General features: G+C 44.2%; 5 protein-coding genes across 7 annotated transcripts; 3 read left to right on the plus strand and 2 right to left on the minus strand.

Annotated features, from left to right (window-relative positions):
* Window positions 1,321–3,792, plus strand: LOC8066597 (ras-related protein RABA2a). The gene is made up of 2 exons (XM_002439058.2): window positions 1,321–1,840; window positions 3,126–3,792. Exons 1-2 carry the CDS (start codon window positions 1,673–1,675, stop codon window positions 3,618–3,620), a joined length of 663 nt encoding a protein of 220 aa, XP_002439103.1. The 5' UTR covers window positions 1,321–1,672; the 3' UTR covers window positions 3,621–3,792.
* On the minus strand, window positions 3,918–7,764 carry LOC8065289 (ras-related protein RABD2c). Its single transcript, XM_002440367.2, has 8 exons — window positions 7,441–7,764; window positions 7,276–7,348; window positions 7,107–7,154; window positions 6,881–6,928; window positions 5,770–5,841; window positions 5,445–5,600; window positions 5,013–5,116; window positions 3,918–4,419 (listed from the first exon to the last, which is right to left on the minus strand). The coding sequence occupies exons 1-8, from the start codon at window positions 7,458–7,460 to the stop codon at window positions 4,323–4,325; spliced, it is 618 nt and encodes a 205-aa protein (XP_002440412.1). The 5' UTR covers window positions 7,461–7,764; the 3' UTR covers window positions 3,918–4,322.
* Window positions 10,062–13,641, plus strand: LOC8066598 (D-glycerate 3-kinase, chloroplastic). 2 transcript variants are annotated; one of them, XR_002447787.1, is made up of 12 exons: window positions 10,062–10,567; window positions 10,678–11,039; window positions 11,597–11,676; window positions 11,763–11,814; window positions 11,939–11,980; window positions 12,078–12,156; window positions 12,323–12,354; window positions 12,433–12,501; window positions 12,575–12,649; window positions 12,730–12,846; window positions 12,938–13,099; window positions 13,220–13,641. XR_002447787.1 is itself a non-coding variant. In XM_002439059.2 (12 exons), the coding sequence occupies exons 1-12, from the start codon at window positions 10,399–10,401 to the stop codon at window positions 13,382–13,384; spliced, it is 1,293 nt and encodes a 430-aa protein (XP_002439104.1). In that variant the 5' UTR covers window positions 10,078–10,398; the 3' UTR covers window positions 13,385–13,641. The 2 variants fall into 2 exon arrangements, 1 of the variants encoding a protein (XP_002439104.1); XM_002439059.2 differs by having other exon boundaries at window positions 10,078–10,567; window positions 12,938–12,988.
* Window positions 14,365–18,434, plus strand: LOC8065290 (MACPF domain-containing protein At4g24290). The gene is made up of 7 exons (XM_002439060.2): window positions 14,365–15,169; window positions 15,327–15,565; window positions 15,754–15,955; window positions 16,088–16,156; window positions 16,235–16,424; window positions 16,916–17,082; window positions 17,468–18,434. The coding sequence occupies exons 1-7, from the start codon at window positions 14,903–14,905 to the stop codon at window positions 18,155–18,157; spliced, it is 1,824 nt and encodes a 607-aa protein (XP_002439105.1). The 5' UTR covers window positions 14,365–14,902; the 3' UTR covers window positions 18,158–18,434.
* Window positions 18,446–23,922, minus strand: LOC8065291. 2 transcript variants are annotated; one of them, XM_021447915.1, is made up of 8 exons: window positions 23,471–23,922; window positions 23,306–23,373; window positions 22,390–22,791; window positions 22,159–22,259; window positions 21,327–22,086; window positions 19,773–19,985; window positions 19,298–19,474; window positions 18,446–18,921 (listed from the first exon to the last, which is right to left on the minus strand). In XM_021447915.1, exons 1-8 carry the CDS (start codon window positions 23,583–23,585, stop codon window positions 18,868–18,870), a joined length of 1,890 nt encoding a protein of 629 aa, XP_021303590.1. In that variant the 5' UTR covers window positions 23,586–23,922; the 3' UTR covers window positions 18,446–18,867. The 2 variants fall into 2 exon arrangements, with proteins under 2 accessions (XP_021303590.1, XP_021303589.1); XM_021447914.1 differs by having other exon boundaries at window positions 21,327–22,259.

Genomic DNA, 24,753 nt, shown 5'->3' on the forward strand with positions numbered 1-24,753 from the left:
TCGTTGTCGATCACGCCTTGGTGGAGCAGTGGCTGCTGGCTCCAGATCACAAGGACCACCGGCTTGACCTCCTTCATTCATCCTTCCTTTGTTCTTTTTTCTAGCCCTTTGTCCTTCATTTATTGGCATTGTCAAAACATGTAAAAGTGGGCATTGGGCTAGCATGGCCTGCTAACTCCCATGCATCTCGGGCTGCCTTGGGCCAATAAACGGCGGGATGCGGAGATGGAGAAGCAGGCTGGAAGTCGCAGAGGCATTGTGCCAGCGGCCAAGTGTGTTGGATCGAGGGAATTGCGCCAGACTGCTCACCGGTGGAGTGAAGGAACGTCGCAGAACCAGAGTGGCGTGCGGGGCGGCCGAGCAGCAGGGTGTCGTGGGGCGTCGATGTTTGGCGGCACAATACAGGTACGTCAGAGCTATGTCCTCGACTCTGTGTTCGTGGATGTCGTCTTGACGTTGGATGAGGCCGCTTGGGTCTAGCGGTAGTGTTAGAATAGGTACGACGTCGGAGTGTGTGCAGGTGCCAGCAGCGTGTGGACGGGGGTGTGGCGACGACTTAGGGAGGAACGACCCCCACTGTATGGGCGCCGACAAATAGGGGCTGGTGGCGGTGTCGAAGCGAGTGCAATGTCAGAGCGGTGGGATCATGGGGAGGCTGGAGTGTGGCAGTTTTGTTTTCGCCGAGAGGCTTCGTACGATGTGGCGTAATCAGGGAGAGGCAAGCCGATTATTGTAATATGATGATGATAACGAGTTTTTTTTGTAGTTGTAGAGATCTTCATGTGTCGGAAGACTCAGGAATCTTAAAAAGTTTTTGGTGCAATCAAACGAGGTCTGAACCGCTATAAGGCCTTGTTTAGATGTGAAAACCTTTTAGATTTCGCTACTGTAGTATTTTTCATTTGTTTGTGACAAATATTGTCCAATCATAGAGTACCTAGGGTCAAAAGATTCGTCTCGCGATTTACAGACAAACTGTGTAATTAGTTTTTATTTTCGTATATATTTAATGCTCCATGCATGTTCCGCAAGATTCGATATGCTTGAAAACTTTTTAGTTTTGGATGAACTAAACAAGGCCTAAGTAGAGGATTCTTGTTATTGGCAAAATGTTATAAGGTCAATTTTAACAGAGTTTTATATACATTAAATATGCTAATGTAGCACTATATTAATGAAAAGAGATGATAAGAGTTTTATGATACACTGCTTCAAAAATAACGTCATGAAACTCGGACTGACGATGGCGGTAAGCAGCATGGAGCGCGCTGGAGCGGAGAGCATTCAGGGGAAGAAGCGGCGGGGATCGGGATCGGACTCGGACGGACGGACGGACGGACGGACGGGTTCGGTGAGGTCCGCTCGTTTCTTTTTTTTTTTTTTTTTGATTGCAGCTCCTTTTACTTGCCGCAACCGCAAACAGCACAGGAGGGAGTGGGGTGGGATCCAGTGCAGCTCCAGCTCCAGCTCCAGCTCCAGCTCCAGCCAGCCGCGTTCCTTCCTCGTTTCCCCGCTCGCTCAGGTAGCCAGGTAGAGGTAGGTGTAGGTCTCACAGCACAGCACAGCACAGCACGGCACAGGTCCCCTGCCTCCTCTCCTCCTCTGACGGACATCGGAGGAAGAAGAAGAAGAAGAGGGAGAGCGAGCAGGGGCGGGCGTGGTTCGGGAAGGAATGGCTGGTCGGCGCGCGGAGGAGGAGTACGACTACCTGTTCAAGGTGGTGCTGATCGGGGACTCGGGCGTCGGCAAGTCCAACCTCCTCTCCCGATTCACCCGCAACGAGTTCTGCCTCGAGTCCAAGTCCACCATCGGCGTCGAGTTCGCCACACGAACACTCCATGTCAGTCCTTTCTCCCTCTCTATTGCTCTACTGCTGCTGTACTAGTACATCAGAATCAGATACATCAGATCTCCGATGATTCTCCTCTCCTCTCTATGCATCAGACTCAGACAGACCCACCCAGATCCAGCCTCTTTCCGTTCCTGTTAAAGCTCATGTTTTTTTCAACAATTTATCCACCAATCAGTATTCTATTACTAAACTGGCTGCTTCCTTGCCTGTAATTCGTTCGTTCGTCTGTTCCATCACACTGTCAGCTGGCTACCTAGCTTGCTGGATGCTGGAGATCTGCGCGCGCTACCTTTCCAATTCATGACCCATTCTTCTCAGTTCTCACCATCCATCTATCCATCCATTCCGTAGCTACCTGAGCTCAACACTCAGTTGATACATACATACATACATCAATCAACCAAATTAAAAGGCAAAACAGTTGGGCAAGCTAAAAAAAAAAGTTACTCTCTTTCCTGCTAAGCAAAGCAAAGGCAAAGCAAAAGAGCAACAACGAGTGGCCTCGATTCAACTCAAGTCGCACTGCATATTTTCGTGCACTGCACATGGGATGGGTGGTAGCAGATCCGCACGTGAGTCGTCTCCAGCTCAGCTCCGCCTCCGCGGTGCCACGCCACGCGCTCATCCCATTGTTGGATTCTGTACATAATGGATGATGATTCATATTATATCACTATCATATAAGTCATCTTCCACCGGCACCACCACTAGTGGGGTACACTATTTTACTTGTGGATAAACGTTAGCTTCCATATAATTAGTGTCGCTGTCACCTCGGTAAGCAAGTGGCAAGCATTTTGTGTCTTTCATGCCTAACTACCCTCCTGCTCCTGCCCATAGCATGGGCAGGTGCCTATCAAGACTGAGCTCAGCTGTTTTTATTTTGCTTCCTTGCTGTGTTGTCTGAGACTGCAAGACTTCCTGCTGTAAGCATCAGCAAGCTGCTCATTGTGGAAACTACACCTCTTGTACAGCAACATTCTCAGTTAACCATATCTGTTCAACTGCAATTTTTCCCTTCAGCTGCAGCCTCCAAATCAAGACCCTTTCTGAATTAAGGGCGCATTCTGCATTTTCAGACAGTTGCCAGTTAGTGGACCTGATATAACTAACATAATCTGCTTCCCTGTTGTTCCTAAAAAAAAGGTTCTGTATGTATCTAATTTTGCCTGTCTTGCTCTCTATCACAATTTTTTTTGTCAATGTGTAAGCAGTCCAACTACTGACACTAATCCTCCAGTCTTTCACCTGTGCTGACTTGATGATATTGTAGGTTGAGGGCAAGATCATCAAGGCGCAGATTTGGGACACGGCAGGCCAGGAGCGGTACAGGGCAATCACAAGCGCCTACTACCGCGGTGCGCTGGGCGCGGTCCTGGTCTATGACGTGAGCAAGCCTACCACCTTCGAGAACATCAGCCGGTGGCTCAAGGAGCTGCGTGACCACGCCGACTCCAACATCAGAATCATGCTCGTTGGCAACAAGACTGACTTGAGGCACCTCCGAGCTGTCGCCACCGATGATGCGCAGAGCTTCGCCGAGGCAGAAGGTCTGTCCTACATCGAGACGTCCGCGCTGGAGGCAACCAACGTGGAGGAGGCATTCCAACTGATCCTGGGTGACATTTACCGGGCCATCAGCAAGAAGCCTGTGGCATCAGATGAGTCTGGCCAGGGTGCTGCTGGAGGCGTCAAGGAAGGTAAGACCATCAATGTGGCGACTGGTGGCGATGCCGCTGCTGAGAAGAAGCAATGCTGCTCAGCTTAGAACCCATGGTGATCTCGTTCAGTGGCATATGTGTTGTTGTGATGGTTGGTTTTTTTCTTTTCTTTCAGTCCAAAGTTTGTTGATTCATTTTGTCAGATAGTACCTTCGTTGGACCTCATGTTCACATATATTCTCTAAAGCAAGCAGTTATATATGATTATACCATCACCAAGTCAATTGTCTTCTAGTATCAGCAAGCCTACATATATTCTCTAATTGAGATCTGCATTCCAAAATTCAAGCACATAATTGTCTGAAGACAGAGAGAAGCTCCTGCTGACAAAAAGATGAGGTAGATGACCTTAATCATCATGTTCAATAATCAAGAACCAGCATTTTGCACCTGTTATCATTCAGTTAACTGCCAGTTTAATGATGGTACAATTTGCTAGTTGCTAGGTTATACAAACTGTGGCAATTAGTGCTGATCCTTATAAGCCAGAACTCACACCATATATCATGCAATTAACTGCAAGTTTTAAGATTAACGAATGGTACACTTTGCTAGGTACTAATAATACAAACTGTGGCAAATTATGCTAATCTGTATAAAGATGAATATCTCCTACTGAAATGACACGCTTATAGTATCTTAGTATCCTCCATTCCACCCAGTGCCTCCTTCAATATAGTCTTGATTGGACAACATTCTACAGCATCCATCTAACCACAAGACAAATTTAAGTGCCTCCTGAACCCTGACTATGATGAGCAGCAGCTGCTCTTCTGCTGTATTGGCTGCCCTTTCATGTGAACATGGACGGTGGGTCTCCTCTCCACGGTTGGTTGGGTTGCCATCCTGCAGCAGTTGCATGGCATCAATAGTAATTTCAATCAGTCAGGACCCTCAGTCTAAAAGCCAACTCAGAACAGCACAAAAAGGTGTTATATCACCGATACAACTGTCACATGGGGAGCACGCACACTCCATATTACTAGAGCACCGAAAAGAAACATAAAGCCACAACAATTGCACAACAACCCACCCACATCACTTGGGAAAGCTAACATTAATGTCAAGAGGATTCCTGAGTTTTTTACCTAAAGAAGAATTCAAAGTTTTAAAGCTTGAGTCTCAAGTAGTTTGAAAGGAAATCTACATGTGAAATTGTGAGAAAAGCTTCATCATTTGGCTGGCTCGCATATATGTAATAATGTAACTTCAACTAAGGAAATATGTAATCAAAGTAAAGAGTAGAAGAACAAAAAATACAAGCACTCAGTTGTGCATAATTTTCCTTCAAAGAAAGTGCATTAAGAAGCAGTAACAAATCAATAACAGAGTTTTATGAAGCTTTCATTTCTGCGTCATGCAGAAAGTTCAGTAATGTTACAGTGTTAAGCATAGTAGATAAATGGGAACAAAATGGCTTCTAAAAAAGTTTTGCTTACCTTTTCTTGATTTCTGATGACATGGTCAGGAAAGCTTCCTCCACATTGATGGATTCCTTTGCACTTGTCTCGATAAAGGGAATTCCTAACGAATCTGCAAAAGCCTGCAATTGATTTGATTGTCAGGTTTAGGAAGAACATATAAACATGTACATATAATTATCTATCGAGAATAAAACAGAATCGCAGTGATACTTTCATTCCCCCCCCCCCCCCCTCGAATACAGAATACAGCTATGTATCATTGCATCAAGAAGAATGTATGAGTACAACACACTCACAGCACACCCACCCACCCATACACACCCTCAGTTAAGCACACACACCTTTGGATAAAAACAAATCACTGTACTTTCATAACAAACATAAATTGCATTCTTCCCTTCACTGTGTTCATTCTTTAAAGGGCAGGGTAAGAACAAGGATCTTTACCTTTGCCTTTTCAGTCTCAACAACCTTACTGTCAACCAAATCACACTTGTTCCCAACTAGCAGCTTGCAAACGTTGTCACTGGCATACCTATCAATCTCACTCAGCCACTGCTTGATGTTATTGAAGCTCTCCATGTCTGTCACATCATACACGATCTGAAAAGAGCAGTGCACAATATTATAAGTCCATACCAAGACTGGTACATTGTGTAAGGTCAAAAAGGAAAACTAACTCTTCAGTTCAATAACTAAAAGGAGTGAAGAAAATGATTGTGTGTAAATCAAGATCAGCGCAATCTGCAAATGACGAGTTAAGAGGAATTACAATGATTCCATGAGCTCCTCGGTAGTAACTGCTTGTAATTGTCCTGAACCTTTCTTGGCCTGCTGTGTCCCACTGAACAGGAAATACTGACATCATTATCAGCAAATTATGATTGAACAAACATGAGTAGATCTTGTAAAGCAATGTGTGAGCTGACACATCGGTGTCGCCAAATAATTAGTAATCAATACCCCAATTTTACTAAAAAAACAATACCCCAATTTCCAATTTCCATCTGTAATCCATCATGAGCAATCTAAATACCAAAGCCATCTGATGTAGACCATTAGTATTCAGAAATCTGCTACCTGGCATGTACGCTTATCAATTCTATATCATGTGATGTACTCAAGTTATATGACATGAGTAGACCATGAGGATCAGCCTAATCATCATACAAATCAGTTCCTGTTGGAAAGGAAACCTGACACATGTCCATTAAGGATAATGGGATTTTGCTGGTGCGTGACTACTAAAGTACCACCAAGGACTACTTTCTGTCTTATTTAGTGTGGCCAATCTCCAACAAAGAAAACTCAAGGTAAATCCTAAGATTTCCTATCCATCACATCCCTTCAAACACCTCAAACCTCAACCCCCCCCCCCCCCGGTATTATGGCCTGGTGTTATTCCTTTTTTTTTTGTGCAGCGATGTTATTCCTACATCCAAGGCTCCACTTTTTTTAGAATTTTAGTGCAAGATAATACGCGAAGGCATGACAGGATGACTCAGGTTGTGTTTGAACAATGCTTTGAGGCGATGTACCATGAGCCTGTAATTTGCAGGGTTTGTGCCTAGCGTTCTTTTTTGAAAGAAATGTGCCTAGAGTCCTCGGATGAAGCAACCCTGTTGCAGATACAAGGGTCTGTGATACTCCACCCAATTGTACCTCCTAACATTGTGTTTGGTTGAATGAACTATGATCTAGTATGACATAGAAAACCAGGTATCTTCGTTTCAAAAAGAAAAGAAAGAAAACCAGGTATCATATATATCCTGATACTGCAGGACATGAATGAATCCAATAGTACTGGTAGTGGTAGGGAACACATGGCAATGGCAATGATCCATGGCAAAAATAAATAAAAGTGTGTGAATGAATGAGCTTACAATCTGTAGCTTGACAGTCTTTCCATCGAGGTCGACAGTGCGGATTTTCTGAAAAGCAGGGCATTCGCAAGAACAAAAAGGGGGTTAGTAAAGTTGGGCGAGACGATCGTAGTTAGTTGATGATCCAGGAATAATTAGTAGAGGCGGCGTAGAGCACGCAGTATAGTAAGGAGAGAGAGAGAGAGAGAGAGAGAGAGAGAGAGAGAGAGAGAGAGGATGTACTGACGAAATCAACGCCGATGGTACTGATGTAGGTGTCAACGAACGAATCATCCTGTGTATATAGATGGATCAAAAATCAAAGGAAGCCGCTTTTGTCAGGACTCAGGAGCAGAGCAGAAGCAGTTGCGTACCCAATCAATAAATTACAGAAAATCTGAGGAGGCAAAGCTTACGGCGAAGCGGAGGAGGAGGCAGGACTTGCCGACGGAGGAGTCGCCGATGAGGAGCAGCTTGAAGAGGTAGTCGCTGCAGCAGGAGGCGAGCGAACTGTTTATTTATCCCAGGCCTAGCAAAGAAAAGAAGGGAAAGGGTTGGACGGCGGAGAAAGCTGGACTTACTACTCGATGCCGCTGGCCATGGCGGCCTCGATTCGACGACGATGGAGTTTGGATGTGGGAGATGGAGGAGAGGGGACGGGAGGTTTCTTTGTTGTTGTTGTTTGAGTTGGACACAACTGCACAAGTGCGGAAGAAAGAAGGCAGAGACTCAGGGAGAAGCAAAGGAAACGGGGCAAGGTCTGCAGCAGCTTTTCTTGCTCCGCTCGCCACGGCCGTCGGGTCAGCGGAGTTGGCCAAGTTAGGGCGGTGTGGCTACGGCAGTGGCGCCGGCACCACCCACAGGAACAGGGACCGGACCGGACCGGACGACCTCGGCGTCGGCGTCGGCTTCTGTGTCTCTGTCTCCTGCAGTCTAACACAACCCAATGGTGAACTGGCCGGGAATCACCGGCCCAGACCAGCCTAGCCCACTGTTGTTATTAATTGGACCAAACAAGCACGGTTGGGCCCAGCCCAATGGGTTTACTCTCTTGCAGTGTGCAGAGTGTGCTTAAACATTTGGGTTGCACTGATCAAGCACTGTATTGACATCCCATCCATCCCTGCAAGTTTCATTTCCATGTCTCTGTCAACTCCATCTATAAACTCGAGATTTTGTTTCTACTTGACAATTATTATCCAAAATATGAACTAACTAAGCTTAAAAGATTCGTCTCGCATCAGTAATTAGTTATTTTTTATCTATATTTAATATTTCATGCATGTACCGCAAGATTTGATGTGACAGAAAATGTTAAAAAGTTTTTAGGTTTTAGGATGAACTAAACAAGGCCATATTCATGGTTAGTGCGCCTCGTCTTATACCTGTGCTCCATGACATGTCTCCTGCTATATATGTCCAGTTTTTCATCTCATCTTCATCCATCCAACATGAAGGTGCTTTTGGATTGTTCTTTTCAACATTTTTACGATTCTGTACACCTAGCTCTATCTTCCTCTCTTATCCAGTATATTCCAGCCCCATCACGGGCGTCCCAGGCAAATATGAGGCATGGTTCAAAACAACAAGTGGAGGCCTACCATTTATTATCAAAATATAAAAAAGATAATATCAAATATAAATATATTATAAAGGCAATGTATAAAAGATTAACTAAATAAAATAGGGATTGTGCATAAAATTTATATCAGGCAATGATCTTCGTCTGGCGTTCTAATCTGGGTCCGGTCGTCTAGGATTGCTACTAGATCTCGACTCTTAAGCGACGAACAACACCAAGAGCGAGGAACAAGTCCAAGAGACGAAGCCACAAACTCACGAAGGGTTACAAACTTATGTGAAGAAAAATTACCGGCCATAGACTTTTCTAACTCACGATCATAGACTCAATGTGCTTTATCTCGAAGGAAGTAGCAGACCATGTTTATTGAGTCAGTGTGACTAATTTACTAATAAAAATAAACTTAAAATTATTATATATACTTAGAACACTTAGTAAAAGTTGGAGCTCGTAAATTTTAGGAGTCCAGTTCGATCGCACGGCCCTCTGGGACGCCCCTGGCCCCATACATAGAAAACCTGTGCAAAAAGCTTCGATACACTGCGGTAAAAGGATTCTATTAGTAAACAATGTATGTTCAGGCCTAGAGCTACCCAAGAGTGTCACACTAAGCACATGCTTATACGATGCAAGAACATGCTCTACCACTCGAAATTCCAGGAAAACTAGGAATATGCCACAACAAGTATATTGCACACACGGGAATATAAGACAATGTGGGGGGGGGGGGGGGGAGGGGGGGGGGAAGGAGAATACATATTCCCCATCTCCGTTTCAACCAACAGGATAATTAGTAACATATAGTTTCTCTACAACTACAAGTTTACAAACGTGCACTCAATCAAAGAACCTTAAATGAGTATAGAGTGAAGGCATCGCTTACGACTGTAGTATATGCACATCAGTGTTACGGAGCTCAGAAATACAAAAACAAATAAATATAAAAAGGCTCTGCAGATGTGCCATGCCCACATAGTTTTGCAGTGACCTGGGAACATGTGGAACCTGGACGTCCATGACACCCTCCAGCATGTGAACAACCTGCCCCATCATCGGCCTGTGATCTTGTGAATGCACCAGCACGCGGCTTGTGGCTCTGAATGCATGAGAACCTTCCACTGTCTTCAGTGCAAAAACCAAGTAGACGAACAATATTGGCATGCTGAATCATACCTATGGTCTGAACCTCTGCTCGGAATTGTTTTGTCTTCCTGTCTCAGGCATTTCAGCTTCTTGACAGCCACAGTGGTGCAGCCTGGCAACACCTCTTCGAAAACGCAGCCAAACCCTCCTTCTCCAAGTTTCTCAGAGAATGTGTTTTGGTTGAGTTCTTTATTTGTACAAACGAGAATACCATGAGACTTCCATTGCCACCAATTGTTGTAACCTTGAAAAGTTTTCTTCTGCATCTCAACAAAAGAATCAAATTTATAGCAAATACGGCTATCACACCAACCGTAGATCCAAGAACCACTCTTTTCCTGAAAGAAAACAGCGGAATCTGATTGTTGTCTGGTTGCTATACGCATGTACAAACGGTTGCCATTTGGACCGGAGTCAAGCACTAAGCAACCATCTCGTCGGCTGCCAGTAAACCATACCAACCAGTGAATCATCTCGCCTGATTTTTTTTTTTGGACTCTTTCGCCAACTTCTGTGGCCAGCCGGCATCCATGGAGCCGCCGCTACCAGCAGGCCACGGCGCCCTGTTTGAGCTGACAGCTGACTAGCTGAGTGTGCTGCGATTGCCGTGTCGGGGAGCTGAGAGACGCCAAACGGAATGGCGAAAGCGACCGGCCGCGCGGCGGGCAGCAGGAGCTGCATCGAGAGGCTGCCTGCGCCCCGCGCCCAATCCACTTCGGATCTAATCCCCTCCGCCTCGTTCCCCTTCAACCCCCACGTCTCTCTCGCCGACGGCTCCGGCCTCGGGATCTCGTGCTGGTGATTGATCGACACAATGGCGCCGCTCCACGCCGCGCTGCGGCCGCCCTCCTCCGCTGCCGCCGCCGCTGCTCACCACCACGCGGCAGCCCCGCCTGTCTTCCTCGCTCGCTCGCCGTACCACCCCCGCAGGGCGGCGGCCTCCTGCTCGCTCGCCACCGCCGCCGCGCCCTCGTCGAGAAAAGGTGATCTTTCTTCTCCTCTCTTCGGCACAGCGATGATGATTAGTACATATATATATATATAGACAAGAAGAAGAAAGGAAGTTGGTGTCTGATTTCTTGCCTCGTCGCAGCGTTCCTGTCATGCCCGCCGGACCACTGGATGACGGCCGCGCCGCCGCGCGCCATCCCCTCCTCCTCGTCGTCGTCCCCGGCGCTCGTCGCGTCCGTGCAGGACCTGTACGACTTCATCTACAGCGGCCCGCTGGTGGACAGGATCGGCTACACCGATGAGAAGATCGCCGAGTCCATCGACCGCTGGCTTCTTGCCGGGGCTCGGTTGGCGCGCCTTTTCCGCCTCAACGAGCTCCAGCTGTCGGAGGCCGAGAAGGCCCGGATATACCACTTCTACATCCCCGTCTTTCTCTGGTGCGAGGACCAGGTCATGGAGCACAGAGCCAAGTACAACGACGGTGATGACATCCCACCATTGGTGGTACGCACTCCACCTCGTGACCTGTCCTCATCAAATTTTGCTTTGCTTTGCTTTTTTTTTTCCCCATCCCATTCCCATGTCAGTTAGAACTATGCAATCGATCGAGCTCATCAGAGCAGCAACAACGTAACGTAGGCAGCATCAACAAAAAGCTACAGACTAGAGTCCATGTAGAAACAGATAAAATTGAGGGCAATGGCAAACGCAGGCAAACAATTTCTACCTTTATGGCGGTCCCACCGCTCTCTCCTTTCTCTGTCTCCCATGCTAGTGGGGATAGAATCCAAAGGGCTCATATCATGTTCCACTATCCGAGCACAAGAGAACATGCATGTTCTTCTGAATTATGCGTCCACCACACACATGACACACTGGATGCTGCAAAATGTATATATGATGAAAAAAGAGCACATACTGTCCATGAGACGTACACTTAATAATGAAGAAATGTACGTAGAAGAGGAGATGGGAAGTCTGACTACAGAGTTTACAAGAATGAGCAGCTTAGCAGTTTCAGTTCACATTTGATAAATCAGTCATCTTTATATGTAACACAGATTGGGGTCAGTGCTCCTCAAGGAAGTGGAAAGACGACTCTTGTCTTCGCACTTGATTATCTTTTTCGGGTTGCTGGTAGGTGAGTTCTTCTTATCGAAGCTGATCATAGTGTGTCTGTTTGCTTGTATGAATTGGATCTAAGAGCCAAACTTCTGTGTGACACAGGAATTCTGTCACATTGTCTATAGATGACTTCTATTTGACAGCAAAAGAACAGGTGTGAAGCTTCTAGTAAATACGGAAAAAATGTCAGCCATATATTCAGACATAGTCTTCTGTTTTTTTTGTGAGAGCAAGTGTTGAAATAGCTGACACTTATGTTTTTTTTTCTTTATGTCCAGAATGAACTGAGGGACAGAAATCCTGGAAATGCTCTTTTAGAGGTACAAGCTCCCTCACTTCAGTAGGCTGCTAGGCTGTGCTTTACTTTGAATTTTGTAAGAGAAGGTGAACTGGGAATTACTGACGAAAACTTTCCAGCTCCGTGGAAACGCTGGAAGCCACGATCTCCAATTCTCAGTTGAAACACTTGAGTCACTGATCAAACTAACAAAGGAAGGTACCAGTTCAGACAAGTATTTCAACCTTCTTCGAGCTATTTCTGTTTCTTCTCGATGAGTTATTCATAGGGCTTCTCTTCTTTGCCTTTTTGGAAATTATTATAATGTTTTGCATCCTTGTAAATTGATTTTAGTGAACTAACAGTTGTTTTCACAACATTCTAGGTATGAAGATGAAGGTTCCACGGTATGACAAGGTAAAAGGTTGCAGATAACGTCCCTCTAGCTGATGTTTATAGCTGATCAGCTGCATGATACATGTCATGTCCATGTAGTCTGCTTTTGGGGGAAGGGGTGACCGGGCTGATCCTTCTGTATGGACAGAGGTTGAAGGGCCCTTAGAGGTAATGTAATATTTAGTCGAGGAGCATTAATATGTGATTCTCGACTTATAGCGTATCTTCTTTGATGTCCTAGGTTGTTCTGTTTGAAGGATGGATGCTTGGATTTAAACCTCTTCCAAATGAAGAAGTGAAAAAAGTGGATCCACAGGCTAGTTTCTTATCTGATTTTGTTGTTTTTGTTTATTTTACCTGCAGTAATCGTATGACACTAATTTTGTGATCTTTCAGCTTGAGGTGGTTAACAAGAACCTTGAAGCATACTATGGTGCTTGGGACAGGTTCATCCAATCATGGATTGTTATTAAAATAAGAGAACCCAATTGTGTATACCAGTGGAGGCTGCAGGTTGTTACTCGAATAATCTGACAAAGTGGTACTGTTGAACTCATAACAAATCATGACTTGAAATTTCTGAGTTTGGTATTTGGATTTGCAGGCAGAGGTAGCTATGAGAGCAGATGGAAAACCTGGAATGTCCGATGAGGAGGTGTGTTCTCTGACAAAGCTATTCACTCCCTAGAATGACGTAACCCCTCTGTCATCCTAGTAACATTATTTGTTGGAGCTTTGCTGATGGTTGTGTGATGTGGTTTCTTCGGTAAATTATTTTATGTGACATTCATTATATCTACACATTTATCCAGCGACTAACTTTAGTTTTTGTTTTCCCAGAGCTATTGATAATCTCTACAGAAGTATAACAGTGGTAATTTTGCAGGTTATGGATTTTGTATCACGCTACCTACCAGCATACCAAGCATATTTGCCCACTTTATACAAAGATGGACCAAATGGTTCGAATCCAGACCATCTGCTGGTCATCGACATAGATGAAAATAGGAATCCTATTTGTGGTGGAGACTGGGATGTGGCATGTTTGTGAAACTACTTTTATGCCCGTCAAACACCACTGGCCTCTTGTTTCCCACACTCTAGTTTAAATCTGTGAATTTCATGTAAATTGCTGTCTATTAAAGGGAATCAGCATTCTGCTTTTGCTCCCCTGTTACCCAATTGTAAATATACGGCCTATGCTCGCCTGCATTTTAAGTCACTGACTCAATTCAGCATGTAAATAAATTTCGCTCCTGTCTGGTGAGGTACTCCCTCCAGTCACAAGGCTTAAGGCACTTTTTAATCTGGCACGGTTTTTAACTTGAACTTTGACCATGAGTTTCTTATGATATATATATATATTGTTACTAATTACAAAACTCGCGTCGTATAATTAGACCTCTCTGTAATTCTGTATGCTGGCCTCAAAATCTTGTAGTGAGATGTGTATTTCTGAATTTGCAAAGTCTGGATAGAAGTAGTAAATAAAGTTTGGAGCACAAGGGCCACGGACCACTGTGCACAAGGGTCAGCAGGTCAGGTAAATTTCTCCATAGATACTGTACATGTTTGTAGGAATTCACTTCAGAGAGAATAGTAAAAGAAGCATGTCATTCAGAGAGAATAGTAAGAAGCATGTCATTCAGAATGTTAAGCAAGGTCTCCCTGCGTTCCAAATGGAGAGTCCGCATGCATCCACAATAAAGAACGAAGCTGTGGGCCTATGTGATTGTGATCCCAAGCTCAAAACCCAAGTCTCTGCATGTGGCAGCAGTAGCATCCAGTTGATCATAGCAACCTTTCCAGTCCAGTCCAGCTTGGAAACAATTATATGGTGTGGGGAACAAAAAGAAAAACAACATCTTTGACATTGATGAGTTTTCCTGCCTAAAAACAGCACAAAAGGCGCCAAAACCAGAGGGAAGGGAATGCAAAAAGGAGTGACTCTGACTAGTCTCCTCTCCTCCTGGGCGACCAACCACTCTTTCCTCTCTCTCTCTCTTTTTTTTCCCCCCTGTGCTTGTGTTTGACCCGGGGCAGGGCAGCAGATGGACACACAGCACAGCACAGCACAGCACGGCAACTTTTATTGCTTGTCCCGTCCTGCCGCTTCCTCTTCCGTCTTCCTCTTGCGTTGCGCGTCGCCGCCACCAAATTCCAAACCGCAATCCCGCCGCAATCCGCTCCCTGCGCGCGAAATCAGCTCACGGTTTTCGGCTCACGGGTCGCTGAATTCCTCCTCCTCCTGCTCGCTCGCTCGCTCGCTGACTTCCACTCAACTGCTCGCCTGGCCTGCTGGCCTGCTGCTGCTTCAATCAATCCACGGAGGCTGGTCTGCTCGAAGCTCGGCCCCTTCCTTCCGCTCGCTGCTAGGTGGCTGCACGGATCTTCCTCCCAAGGTTCCTCTTTCCTCCCGTCGAATCGAATTCTTCCTCAAATTCCGAGTCTTTGTGCCGCCCGGAGCTGCTCCGTCCGGTCCGGGTTCGTCAAGACCGAGGCAGCAGACTAGGCAGCGAAGCGAAGCGCTTTAGGGTTCCCGCGCGCGCCTGCCCTGTGATGTTCGGGAATGGCGCTTAAGGCCACGGCGCAGGGCGCCGCGGAGGCGGCCGTAGCGGCCATCGGCCGGGGCTACGACGTCGTCTCCGACGTCCGCCTCAAGTACTGCAAGGGCAAGCTCGCGGACCCGGACGCGCGCCTCATTGACGTCTCTCGCGATGACGTCCAGGACGTCCTGCTCCCCGCCGGGATCAGGGTCGCCGCCGTCCCCAAGTCCATCAAGTGCGACAAGGGCGAGCGCACGCGCTTCCGCTCCGATGTCCTCTCCTTCCAGCAGGTTCATTCTGATTCTGATTTCATTCTTCTATCTACTATATACAAAGCGTGGAACATACCAAGGCTGTCATTGCTTTGGTTCATGGATGGACGGCCACAACTTTGTTCTGAAGAACCAACCAAGAAATGTACTTTTTCCCACCCCCTTTCCCCTGCAGATGTCAGAGCAGTTCAACCGGGAGCTATCGTTGACTGGGAAAATTCCCTCCGGCATGTTCAATAGCATGTTTGATTTTTCTGGGTGCTGGCAGAAAGATGCAGCTAACACCAAGTCACTTGCCTTTGATGGTTGGTACATTTCGCTATACACCGTCGCGCTATCAAAATCTCGGATCCTACTGCGTGATCATGTTACTCAGGCAGTTCCTTCAACCTGGGACCCTGCTGCTTTGGCAAGGTTAGACGCTTACTCTTGCCCTCCTATGATGATGGCATAAGACCATATTGTCATTGTGTTTAGGACCATACCATACCTATACCTACATTCATATGTCGTTTTTGTCCTTTGGAGTTTATCATCATTGCAAAGGAATATACAGTTATATTGCACCTGAAACTTTGATTCTTGCTGCTCTCTCTTTCCAGGTTTATTGAAAAGTTTGGAACACACATAGTTGTTGGTGTGAAAATGGGAGGGAAAGATGTTATCTATTTGAAACAACAACATTCATCAAGCTTGCAACCAGCCGCTGTCCAAAAACGACTCAAGGACATGTCGGACAAGAGATTTCTGGATGCAAACGGACAGTATGACATGAATAACAAGGATGTTTATGGGAAGGACAAGGTACTCTCCTACTCTGCATTTTGTTGTTGTAGTTTTGATAAATTATTGTTAAGTTTGTGAAAACTGCATGATGCAATGTTTCCTGTCTTTCAAATATGAGCCTTCAATAATGTGATGTAATGTCCTGTGCAGCATGATGCAAGAGACCAACGGCTAAGATTTGTGGAATCAAGCCCATCAAGTTCATACTGTACGAAGGAGGTATTGAGTTTTTTTTCTCTTCTAGGAAGTGTGCTTATCATTTTTCTTATGCATATAACTCCTTTCTTGGTATTTCAGGACTTGGTGATGGTGGTTAAGCGGAGAGGTGGTAAGGAATGGGACAAAGATATGCCTCACAGCGAATGGATAAACACTGTTCAATCAGAACCTGATGTTATCTCAATGTCCTTCTTACCTATCACTTCTTTGTTGAACGGAGTACCTGGCTGTGGGTTTCTCAACCATGCAATTAATCTGTACCTACGCTGTAAGTTTGTCTTTCACTTCCCATTTCATGTGACAGAGCATCTCTTTGTTAATTCATTTTCTAAACCTAGTCACTCATGCCCATTAATTTTATCAAATTGCTAGTATTCGGCGCAATGTAGATGCTATTAATTGACGAGGCCTAGACCATTGGCAATGCATATGGTTGTATATTATGCATGCTTTCTGATCCTTGGACTGTTTTGTTGTTTAGAGCAACTGCCTGCTTAGTGTGTCACTTGATGCTTGGTATAGCTGGAAAGATATGACATTGCATGCCTTCCTTGATGCTTAAAAGACTGTAAATGTCTGCGGAACGAAAGAAAACCATTGAATTCAACAAGCTGCACATGAATTTGCTACATAACATGTTGACTTGTCTAGCATACAGTTTACAAACATGCCGAGTTGCCAATTTACAAGAATGTGATTGAACAGCTGATATAACAATGCCATAAAAACTGGGTGACAGTTTTATTCAATTTATTGCAGATAAGCCTCCGATTGAAGAACTACATCAATTTTTGGAGTTCCAGCTACCAAGACAATGGGCACCTGTGTACAGTGACCACCCTCTTGGCCCTCAAAGGAGGAAACAGAGCAGTGCATCTTTGGCCTTAAGTTTTATGGGACCAAGGCTCTATGTCTGCACTAATATGGTACCATTATTCTTCTGGCTTCATCAGTTTATACTTCATACATTGTCACTCTGCATGATGAGACTGTTTGGACTTGCAAGTAGCCATAATTGCTTCTATGTAATGTCCATCATTTCCCCCTTTGTCATGCTAATTGAACTATATAACAAGAAAAGTTAATTACCTTTGTTATCTTAACAAAATTAGGCTCTTAAAAATTATGTCGAAATAATCTCTAGTGGTTCGATGTGATATTTCTGCTAAACTAATGACTTTTCAGTAGAAGTGTAAGTTGTGACTTGGTCACTTTGTCAGTCCTCATGCAGACTCATTTGAGAAGCTTTAGTGTCTGGAGAGAAGTTGTATTCATGCTGTTTCCTTACATGTTTCATGGTATTTGATACAGGTTGATGTGGGTGAAAGACCTGTTACTGGGATTCGGTTGTATCTTGAGGGGAAGAAGAGCAACATGCTGGGTATCCACCTTCAACATCTATGCTCGCTTCCTCAAATCCTGCAGCTCCAGGATGATCCATACAACCACCGAACTCCAGAACCATATGACCGCAAGTACCTGGAACCATTTGGATCCTGGAAGCGTTTCTCTCATGTTTACACAGCGCCAGTGGAGTCAGACGATGATTCCTCAATCGTGACCGGGGCACAGCTACATGTGAGCAGCCATGGGTTGAGGAAGGTCCTCTTCCTCCGCCTCAATTTCTCCAAAGTCAGTAATGCCGCGCTTGTCAAGAACCCTGAGTGGGAAGGGTCGCCGAATCTGGGGCAGAAATCTGGCCTCATCTCAACGCTCATCAGCACACATTTCTCTACAGCGGCTCAGAAGCCTGCCCCTCGCCCTGCTGATGTGAACATCAACTCGGCTGTGTACCCTGGTGGTCCGCCAGTGCCTGCGCAGGCACCAAAGCTTCTGAAGTATGTGGACACAGCAGAGATGGTGCGCGGACCGCAGGACACACCGGGATACTGGGTGGTCTCTGGTGCCAAGCTGCAGCTGGAGAGGGGCAAAATATCGCTGCGGGTGAAGTATTCGCTGTTGACAGCCATGGTACCTGACGAGTATACACTTGATGAATGAACAAGGTTGAAACTCATTGCCTCAAAGGGGGCTAGATAATGTGCATTTGATCATGTGGTGCATTGCAAGTAAAGAGTTTCAGCATTCTTAGGAAACCTGACTTGTATGTACATCGCTTGTCCTTTCAATTATGACCATTTACTCGGCGGATCCGGCGGCTGTCCGTAGTACAATCTTTGAAATTAAATTTGTTTTGCAAAGAGGTACACTACATTCTTTGTATATATACATATGTATCCGCAACGCAACGAGGTGAAAACAATGGTCGCCTTGCTTACTCTGGCATTCTTTTGAACAACATTCGTTATAGCATTTGCAAACAATAATCAAGGTATTGAAGCCCTCATTGGTTGCCTCACCATGCTACCGTTTAGTTCTGCAGCAACATATATTCCTAGCTAGTGCTCATTGGTCGCTCTAAGAATTCGAACGCTCTTACACAGTAAGAGGATCTCAGGAAATGTATCAAGGTAACCATGTTTCAGGAAACATCTGGTGTTAAAATCACATGGGGCTGTATTTACCAGCACATCTATGCAAACACTATATATAATATAACAATTATATAAGCAGTTTCAGTTGACCCCATATATAGACACATGTCAGATGCAAATCGTTCTGTGAAGGGGTGTCAGACTGTCAGTGCCTTCCACTAGTTCACTGACTCATCTTGATCTTTATTTCAGTGGCGCAGCCATCTATATTTTGTATTACTCCCAATTCTCGAATAAACTCCAACTCTCCATGCTTGCCTCCAAATTTTCCTGCAAATTAGGAATATCAGAAAATAACATATAGCAAAAATATTTAGAGTAGGTGCTACACACACAGGATAAAGATATACAGACAACAAAATTCAGATTCCTGGCACATGACCCTCTGGTTTCAGGACCAGATGATTTCTGACAGAATTTGAAGCTGCATGCTTATTTTCTATATTTCGGATGGACTGCCAGCGTCTGCATACTGGCTGCGTCTTTCTAAGTAAAGGGGTGTGCAAATCATCTATTTCATATTCACAGATGCTATGCGGGTGCTACACATCCTTTGCAGAATGCATTCAGTTCTATATTATAAAGATTAGGTAACAGAAGGTGCCCTTTGTCACAGCTTCACAGCTCTATACACAAATATACATACCATAGGTTTCAAGTCATCAGAGAATCGAGCTTCATATGTCGACTCTGAATTTCCTCTCTTTTCAGCACGGCGTGCATTAGCTTTTTCTTCATAAAAATCAAAATCATCCAGAATTGATGTTCCCTGAGGATGATCCTTGAAAATTTTCAACATTTGCACACCTTGCGGCAGCCCGATCTACACCAAAAAAGAAAAAAGATAGTGCCTAAAATGGTACAAAACTATGCCCTAAAACGTATGATGAGAAAGCTTTTGATGTCTATTAGAGCATTCATAATCAAATGGGAAAACCTTAGAGCATTTCTATAAACCTTCTACTATCCTGCTTGAAAATATATTAGTTAATGCTTTTACTGTAAAATCACCAAATAATTCATTACTTTTCATAAAACAGATTTTTTTTTAGCTTCTATGTTCTCCCAATCCTAACAGAGGGGTATCAGAAATTCAGAACGACAAGCTAGAAGCAAGATACCTCCTGTGTGTCCCTGCTAAAAGTAACCTGCCTGTTGTCATTGTTTTCAAGAATTATATGTTTGAACAACCGATTTGGAACATCCTTTATAATATGCCATTTTATAGGGAAAAAGCCATTCCATTTATCTTCTTCCCAGAAGTCCATGGTCTTCTTGAAATCAACAGGCCCTAACATTTCAGCCAAACCTACAAACTGTCCGCTGGTGTTGACCTGAAAAAAGGGAACATGAGAAACATAAATGTATTGAAATTTACAGATTAATAAAGTAGACAAGGAATGGAACTGCTTCACTTATTCTAATGGCATGACAGTCTGGGCAAGAATCAGGTTAAAGTGGTTCGCTAAGAAAATCAACTACATTTTGAAAAAGTGGACACAACTGATACAGAAACCAAACAATAAATAGCAATAAAATTCATAAGAAAATAGCATGAAGCAATATTTTCATGCTCGTAAGTAGCAACTAGCCAACAACATTCCTTTTTTTTTCTTTAATTAGTCCTCAAATTACACAGGTAATGAAGCAAGCATCACCTCATACATGTCTTGGTCAAACCAGCATGTATGATAAGAAGTTTATTCGCCAAAGGGTGCTTGGTCTAGTGGCTAAGACACTCGAGCGGCACTCCACAGGTCCTGAGTTCGAATCCCCGTGGGAGCGAATTTCATGCTGTGGTTAAAAAAATCCCCTCGCTCGCCCCAGGCCAAAGCACAGGTAAAGAGATCGGCCCACACCCCGGGGTAACGTCTCCCTGTGTACGGATGGGGCGGGGGTTCGGGGGTTTTCTCGGTCGGGGTACTGAGATCTTCTCTCTTAAGTGCAATACCGTGGGGGCGGTCTTTCCCCCACCGGCCGAGTTTTTCATAAGAAGTTTATTCAATCTTTTGAGTCCTATGTTTATGTGAAAAAAAACTAAACAAATATCCTTGGAAACCTTAAATAGGGTACAAATTCAAAAAGGAAAAAAGATGAAGCAGGTTGTCTATAGAATCTAGATTCATGGTTGCCGAACACTACAGTTTTCTTTAATATTGTCACAAGTGCTCATTAGTAATCTGTAACAAAAGTGAACTCCTAGCATGCCTTCTTTATTATACTTATGTATAAGGATGGGGATGGTGCTCCAAATGGATACCCAGAGTTCTTGTCTAGTCTATCTTAATGAACTAAATGAATAAAATGAGGAAAGAAATTGTCTATTTAGTTCATTAAATTAGACTAGAGAATAACCGCGGGTACCCATTTGAAGCATCATCCCCATCCTTACTTATGTAGCATCATAGTGGGCCACTAAAGAGTAGAAGAGACAACAACCAATCATCTAAAACTTTGTAACATAAGAGAGAATCAGTTCTAGAATCCCCTATCAGAGAAGCAATGATGTCTTAATTAAATATCTTCTCAATTGATTTTACAAGATATTAGGACCACTGGCCTCTAAAAAATACAAGGAAGAGTAGTCTTTTCTGCTACAAAACTGTCATTTACAACTGTTAAACAGGCAAAAAAGGTAATAAATAATTTGAAGAAAGCATTTGATGCTTACTGACCGAGAAGAATAGGAAGACAGGGCACCTTTCACCATTCTCGTTCATTAAATTTTGAGCTTCATGGTATGCAGCATCCAGCTTATTATTCCCATTTGGTGTACTTGCCCAAACGTTATATTTGATACCTTTATGAATGTCATCTTCACTATATGACTTTATCATAAAAAACTTGGCCTGTTTGTATTGAATTGAAAAATCTGATCTATTATACTGATTTCTACGGATCAACGGACTTATGATATCTTTCACAGTGGATGATACTGAAGCATTGTTCAATTTATTTGCCCTCGGCCCACGAACTTGGTCCCTTAAATCCTCAGAATTTCTCCAGTGATTACCTTTCATATTGAACATATGGTGGTTGCTACTGTTTACAACTCTGTTAACCACCCTAGGTTTTGCAAAAGAATGTTTGCTTGTGATAACTTTGGCTTGCTCATTAGTATTAATCCTGGCAAAATTTTGCCTTGAGTGATTATTCCCATGAGAAGTACCTTGCTGGTATCTTGACAGTATACGTGCCTCAGCATCATGGCACCAATGACCAGAACGCAAAGGGATCCTATCTCGGTAACCATGGTGAAGAGACAGTGACGGGATCTCATCACCATAGTCAAGTCTCCCTGAGGACATTGCGGTTTGAGGACCATAATGCCACTGCCTTGAGCGTGAAGGTGCCTCATCATACTTCTTCCTAGATAAAGAAGGGATCTCATCGCCATACTGCAGGCCTCTTGGTACTGAAGGTGCCTCATCATACTTCTTCCTAGATAAAGAAGGGATCTCATCGCCATACTGCAGGCCTCTTGGTACTGAAGGTGCCTCATCATACTTCTTTCTAGATAAAGAAGGGATCTCATCCTCAAAGCACCATTGACACGGAGCAGGATTGATCTCATCTGCATAGCGGGACCCTCTGGCATATTCAACCATCTGTTTCAATGAGAACTTGTCATGATGAATTATGGATACACAGAAAAAGGTTAATTGTTATACTTGCGTCAGATGAAAACACAGGCATAAGTTGCCATTTTAGTAGAGTCAGGATGATCAAAAGATGTACCTCTTTGCAATGTTCTACAGATCGGCCATTGCGGCTTGAAAAGGAAGTAAATCGGTCTGATCTTCTGTAGCAATGTTCTGAATGATCTAAACCATAATCAAGTTCAACTGCTCCTGGACACTTCCGCATGTGAGGAGCACTAGCAGGATACGAAGCAAGATAATCTGGCCTTGCACTGATGGTGTTGGTTTTGGTTCTCATTGTCCCCAATGCATGCCCTAATGCATCTGGGCTACTTGATGCTGCTTCTAGTGCAGAAGACTTCTCCCAAGAACAGGCTGAAGTAGGAAAGTGTGGCTTCTGCCTATGATAATCTCTTCCCAGTGGCAATGGATCCTTCGAACATGCATGTGACCCAAGTTCAGTGACATATTTGGTGTCAACAAACTGTGCTTGATAATCCTGAGAAGGGAGGATTTGTTCAAGTAGAGAGTGAACAAGAGTTTATTATAGATCCCGAGAAATTTTTCCACAAATTGCATGGTTGAATTTAAAACATACACATCATGGTACATAGCTCTTTGAGTAACAATTTTATTCACTGATCTATCTAAACCACAGATATTGGCTGAGTAGCCTGGACTTTGGACGTATGACATAGAAAATGCAACTAGTAAGGAATGATATTTAACAAGCGAACATAAGAAGTGCACCAAGAATTCAGATGTGAATGTAACTGTTTATCTTTTTATTAAAACCAAGTTGATCTTTTGAGAATATGCGAACAAGCTGAAGTGTTTGAACCCATCTAGTAGATGTTTTATTCAGCATTTTTTTCTGAAATATTTCATATTTAAACCTTGAATTGGTTACTCAGTTTATAATTTGTATGGCTAGGCAAGATGTCATAAGGATGCAAGCATTGTAACAGGAAAAAAAAAGGAAAGGATAGATATAATCAAGAGATAGCTTGTACCAAATGTGACAAATCCCTCTTTGTCTGGGACAGCAAATGACCATCTTCTTCAAATTGCATACTGCCCCCTACAGAGTGAAAGCAAAATTGGGGGCAAATAAACACAAACGGAACGGAACCTCACTAACAGAATTTGGTATCTTGGGGAACTAGCGGAACACATACATAATTGATATGAAGAACATGAATCTTGCTGGACAATCACATCCTTCTTAATGGTTGTACCAATTTTAGTTTCTGCTTTCCTTTCTGTTTCTGGTGGATCAAAAACTTCCTGCATCTGTCACGCAAAAGACACGGCCACCCTGGGCAGCTGGCCGGGCTCCCACGGTACAGCAGAGACGGGAGGGGAGAGGGAGGTGCGTACGCAGGGTCGCCGGCCGGTGCGCGGAGGACGGAGGCGAGGGCGCGAGGCGACTGGCGAGAGGCGGGAGGGGGAGCCGCCGACGCCGCCGCCGAGCCTGGGACTGCCCCTCCGTCGCTGGACGCCGCCGAGGGGGCCCGCTCCGATCCCTGGGACCGAGTGGGGGGAGGAGTTGAAGATCCGCGCTGAGGGACCGAGCCTGAGCGGCGCTGCGAGGAAGATGGAGCGTCGGCGCTGCGCTGCGCTGCAAGGACCCGGCGGAGCGTGGGTTTGATGGGCCACTAAATAAAAGCCCATACAATTTTTTTCTTTTTTCTTTTTCATTTCTTTTTTTTTGAGCAACTTCTATTTTTACTTTCTATAAATAACATCTTTTGACAAATTAGCACCTATATATATCTATATATTTAGAATAATATATGTTAAGGATAGTTTTAGTGTCTCCAAGGCCCAATCACATAATATTGTGATATAATGATTTCTTTAAAAATTATTTTTAAAATACAAATCCTATTGGGAGAAATTATGAAAAAAAATTCCCTCACACCTTTCCTATAAAAAGGAAAGAGGAGAGATAGACAAGGACTTATGTATTTATTTGTTCTTTATCAATTGTTCTCCACTCCCTTCTCTAACTATTCGGTTTAAGATCAAATTTATAATGTTTATTACATCACAAAACTCTTAAGGATTAGGAACGCTTAAGCATGCTTAAACTTAGTCAGCGAGTCACTGCTCGCTTAGCACTTAACCTCTCTTATAATCTTGTGTTATGTTTATTGGCATTATGCCCACGCTTCATAAAACTTTTGGCTTCGCCACTAAGAAGCAACATATAATCAGATGGTTGTCTAGCTTTTAAGTATGTGTTTGGTTTCAATGATGGGGTGAGTCGATCCAAAAATTGGTGGTGTTTGGATGGGATGACCCGTTTGAGGAATATACTACATCGTAGATGCGGGGATGGAGGCAGCCCCGAAATTCGGGTGCTCAATTTTGCACGGCAGAAAGTGAAGGTAAGGGAAAGGAAGAGAAGGGGCGGGCATACCTGGTGCTGTGGTGGGTTTTTTTTGTCATCGTGGTC

This window comes from Sorghum bicolor, chromosome 9 (assembly GCF_000003195.3).
Source record: "Sorghum bicolor cultivar BTx623 chromosome 9, Sorghum_bicolor_NCBIv3, whole genome shotgun sequence".
Taxonomy (NCBI): Eukaryota; Viridiplantae; Streptophyta; class Magnoliopsida; order Poales; family Poaceae; genus Sorghum; species Sorghum bicolor.

Coding starts and splice junctions, on each gene's coding strand:
- LOC8065289 (XM_002440367.2), bottom strand. CDS start 7,460: ATGGCCAGCGGCATCGAGTA. Junction 7,349..7,440: donor ATGGCCAGCGGCATCGAGTA/GTAAGTCCAGCT, acceptor CTCCTGCTGCAG/CGACTACCTCTTCAAGCTGC. Junction 6,929..7,106: donor GTACCATCGGCGTTGATTTC/GTCAGTACATCC, acceptor CCTGCTTTTCAG/AAAATCCGCACTGTCGACCT.
- LOC8065290 (XM_002439060.2), top strand. CDS start 14,903: ATGGCGCTTAAGGCCACGGCGCAGGGCGCCGCGGAGGCGGCCGTAGCG. Junction 15,956..16,087: donor ATGTTTATGGGAAGGACAAG/GTACTCTCCTAC, acceptor TGTCCTGTGCAG/CATGATGCAAGAGACCAACG. Junction 17,083..17,467: donor TCTATGTCTGCACTAATATG/GTACCATTATTC, acceptor TATTTGATACAG/GTTGATGTGGGTGAAAGACC.
- LOC8065291 (XM_021447914.1), bottom strand. CDS start 23,585: ATGCAGGAAGTTTTTGATCCACCAGAAACAGAAAGGAAAGCAGAAACT. Junction 19,986..21,326: donor CTGTCTTCCTATTCTTCTCG/GTCAGTAAGCAT, acceptor CCCTTTTTTCAG/GTCAACACCAGCGGACAGTT. Junction 19,475..19,772: donor TTAGCAGGGACACACAGGAG/GTATCTTGCTTC, acceptor TTTTTGGTGTAG/ATCGGGCTGCCGCAAGGTGT.
- LOC8066598 (XM_002439059.2), top strand. CDS start 10,399: ATGGCGCCGCTCCACGCCGCGCTGCGGCCGCCCTCCTCCGCTGCCGCC. Junction 11,040..11,596: donor ATGACATCCCACCATTGGTG/GTACGCACTCCA, acceptor TATGTAACACAG/ATTGGGGTCAGTGCTCCTCA. Junction 12,157..12,322: donor GATCAAACTAACAAAGGAAG/GTACCAGTTCAG, acceptor ACAACATTCTAG/GTATGAAGATGAAGGTTCCA.
- LOC8066597 (XM_002439058.2), top strand. CDS start 1,673: ATGGCTGGTCGGCGCGCGGAGGAGGAGTACGACTACCTGTTCAAGGTG. Junction 1,841..3,125: donor TCGCCACACGAACACTCCAT/GTCAGTCCTTTC, acceptor ATGATATTGTAG/GTTGAGGGCAAGATCATCAA.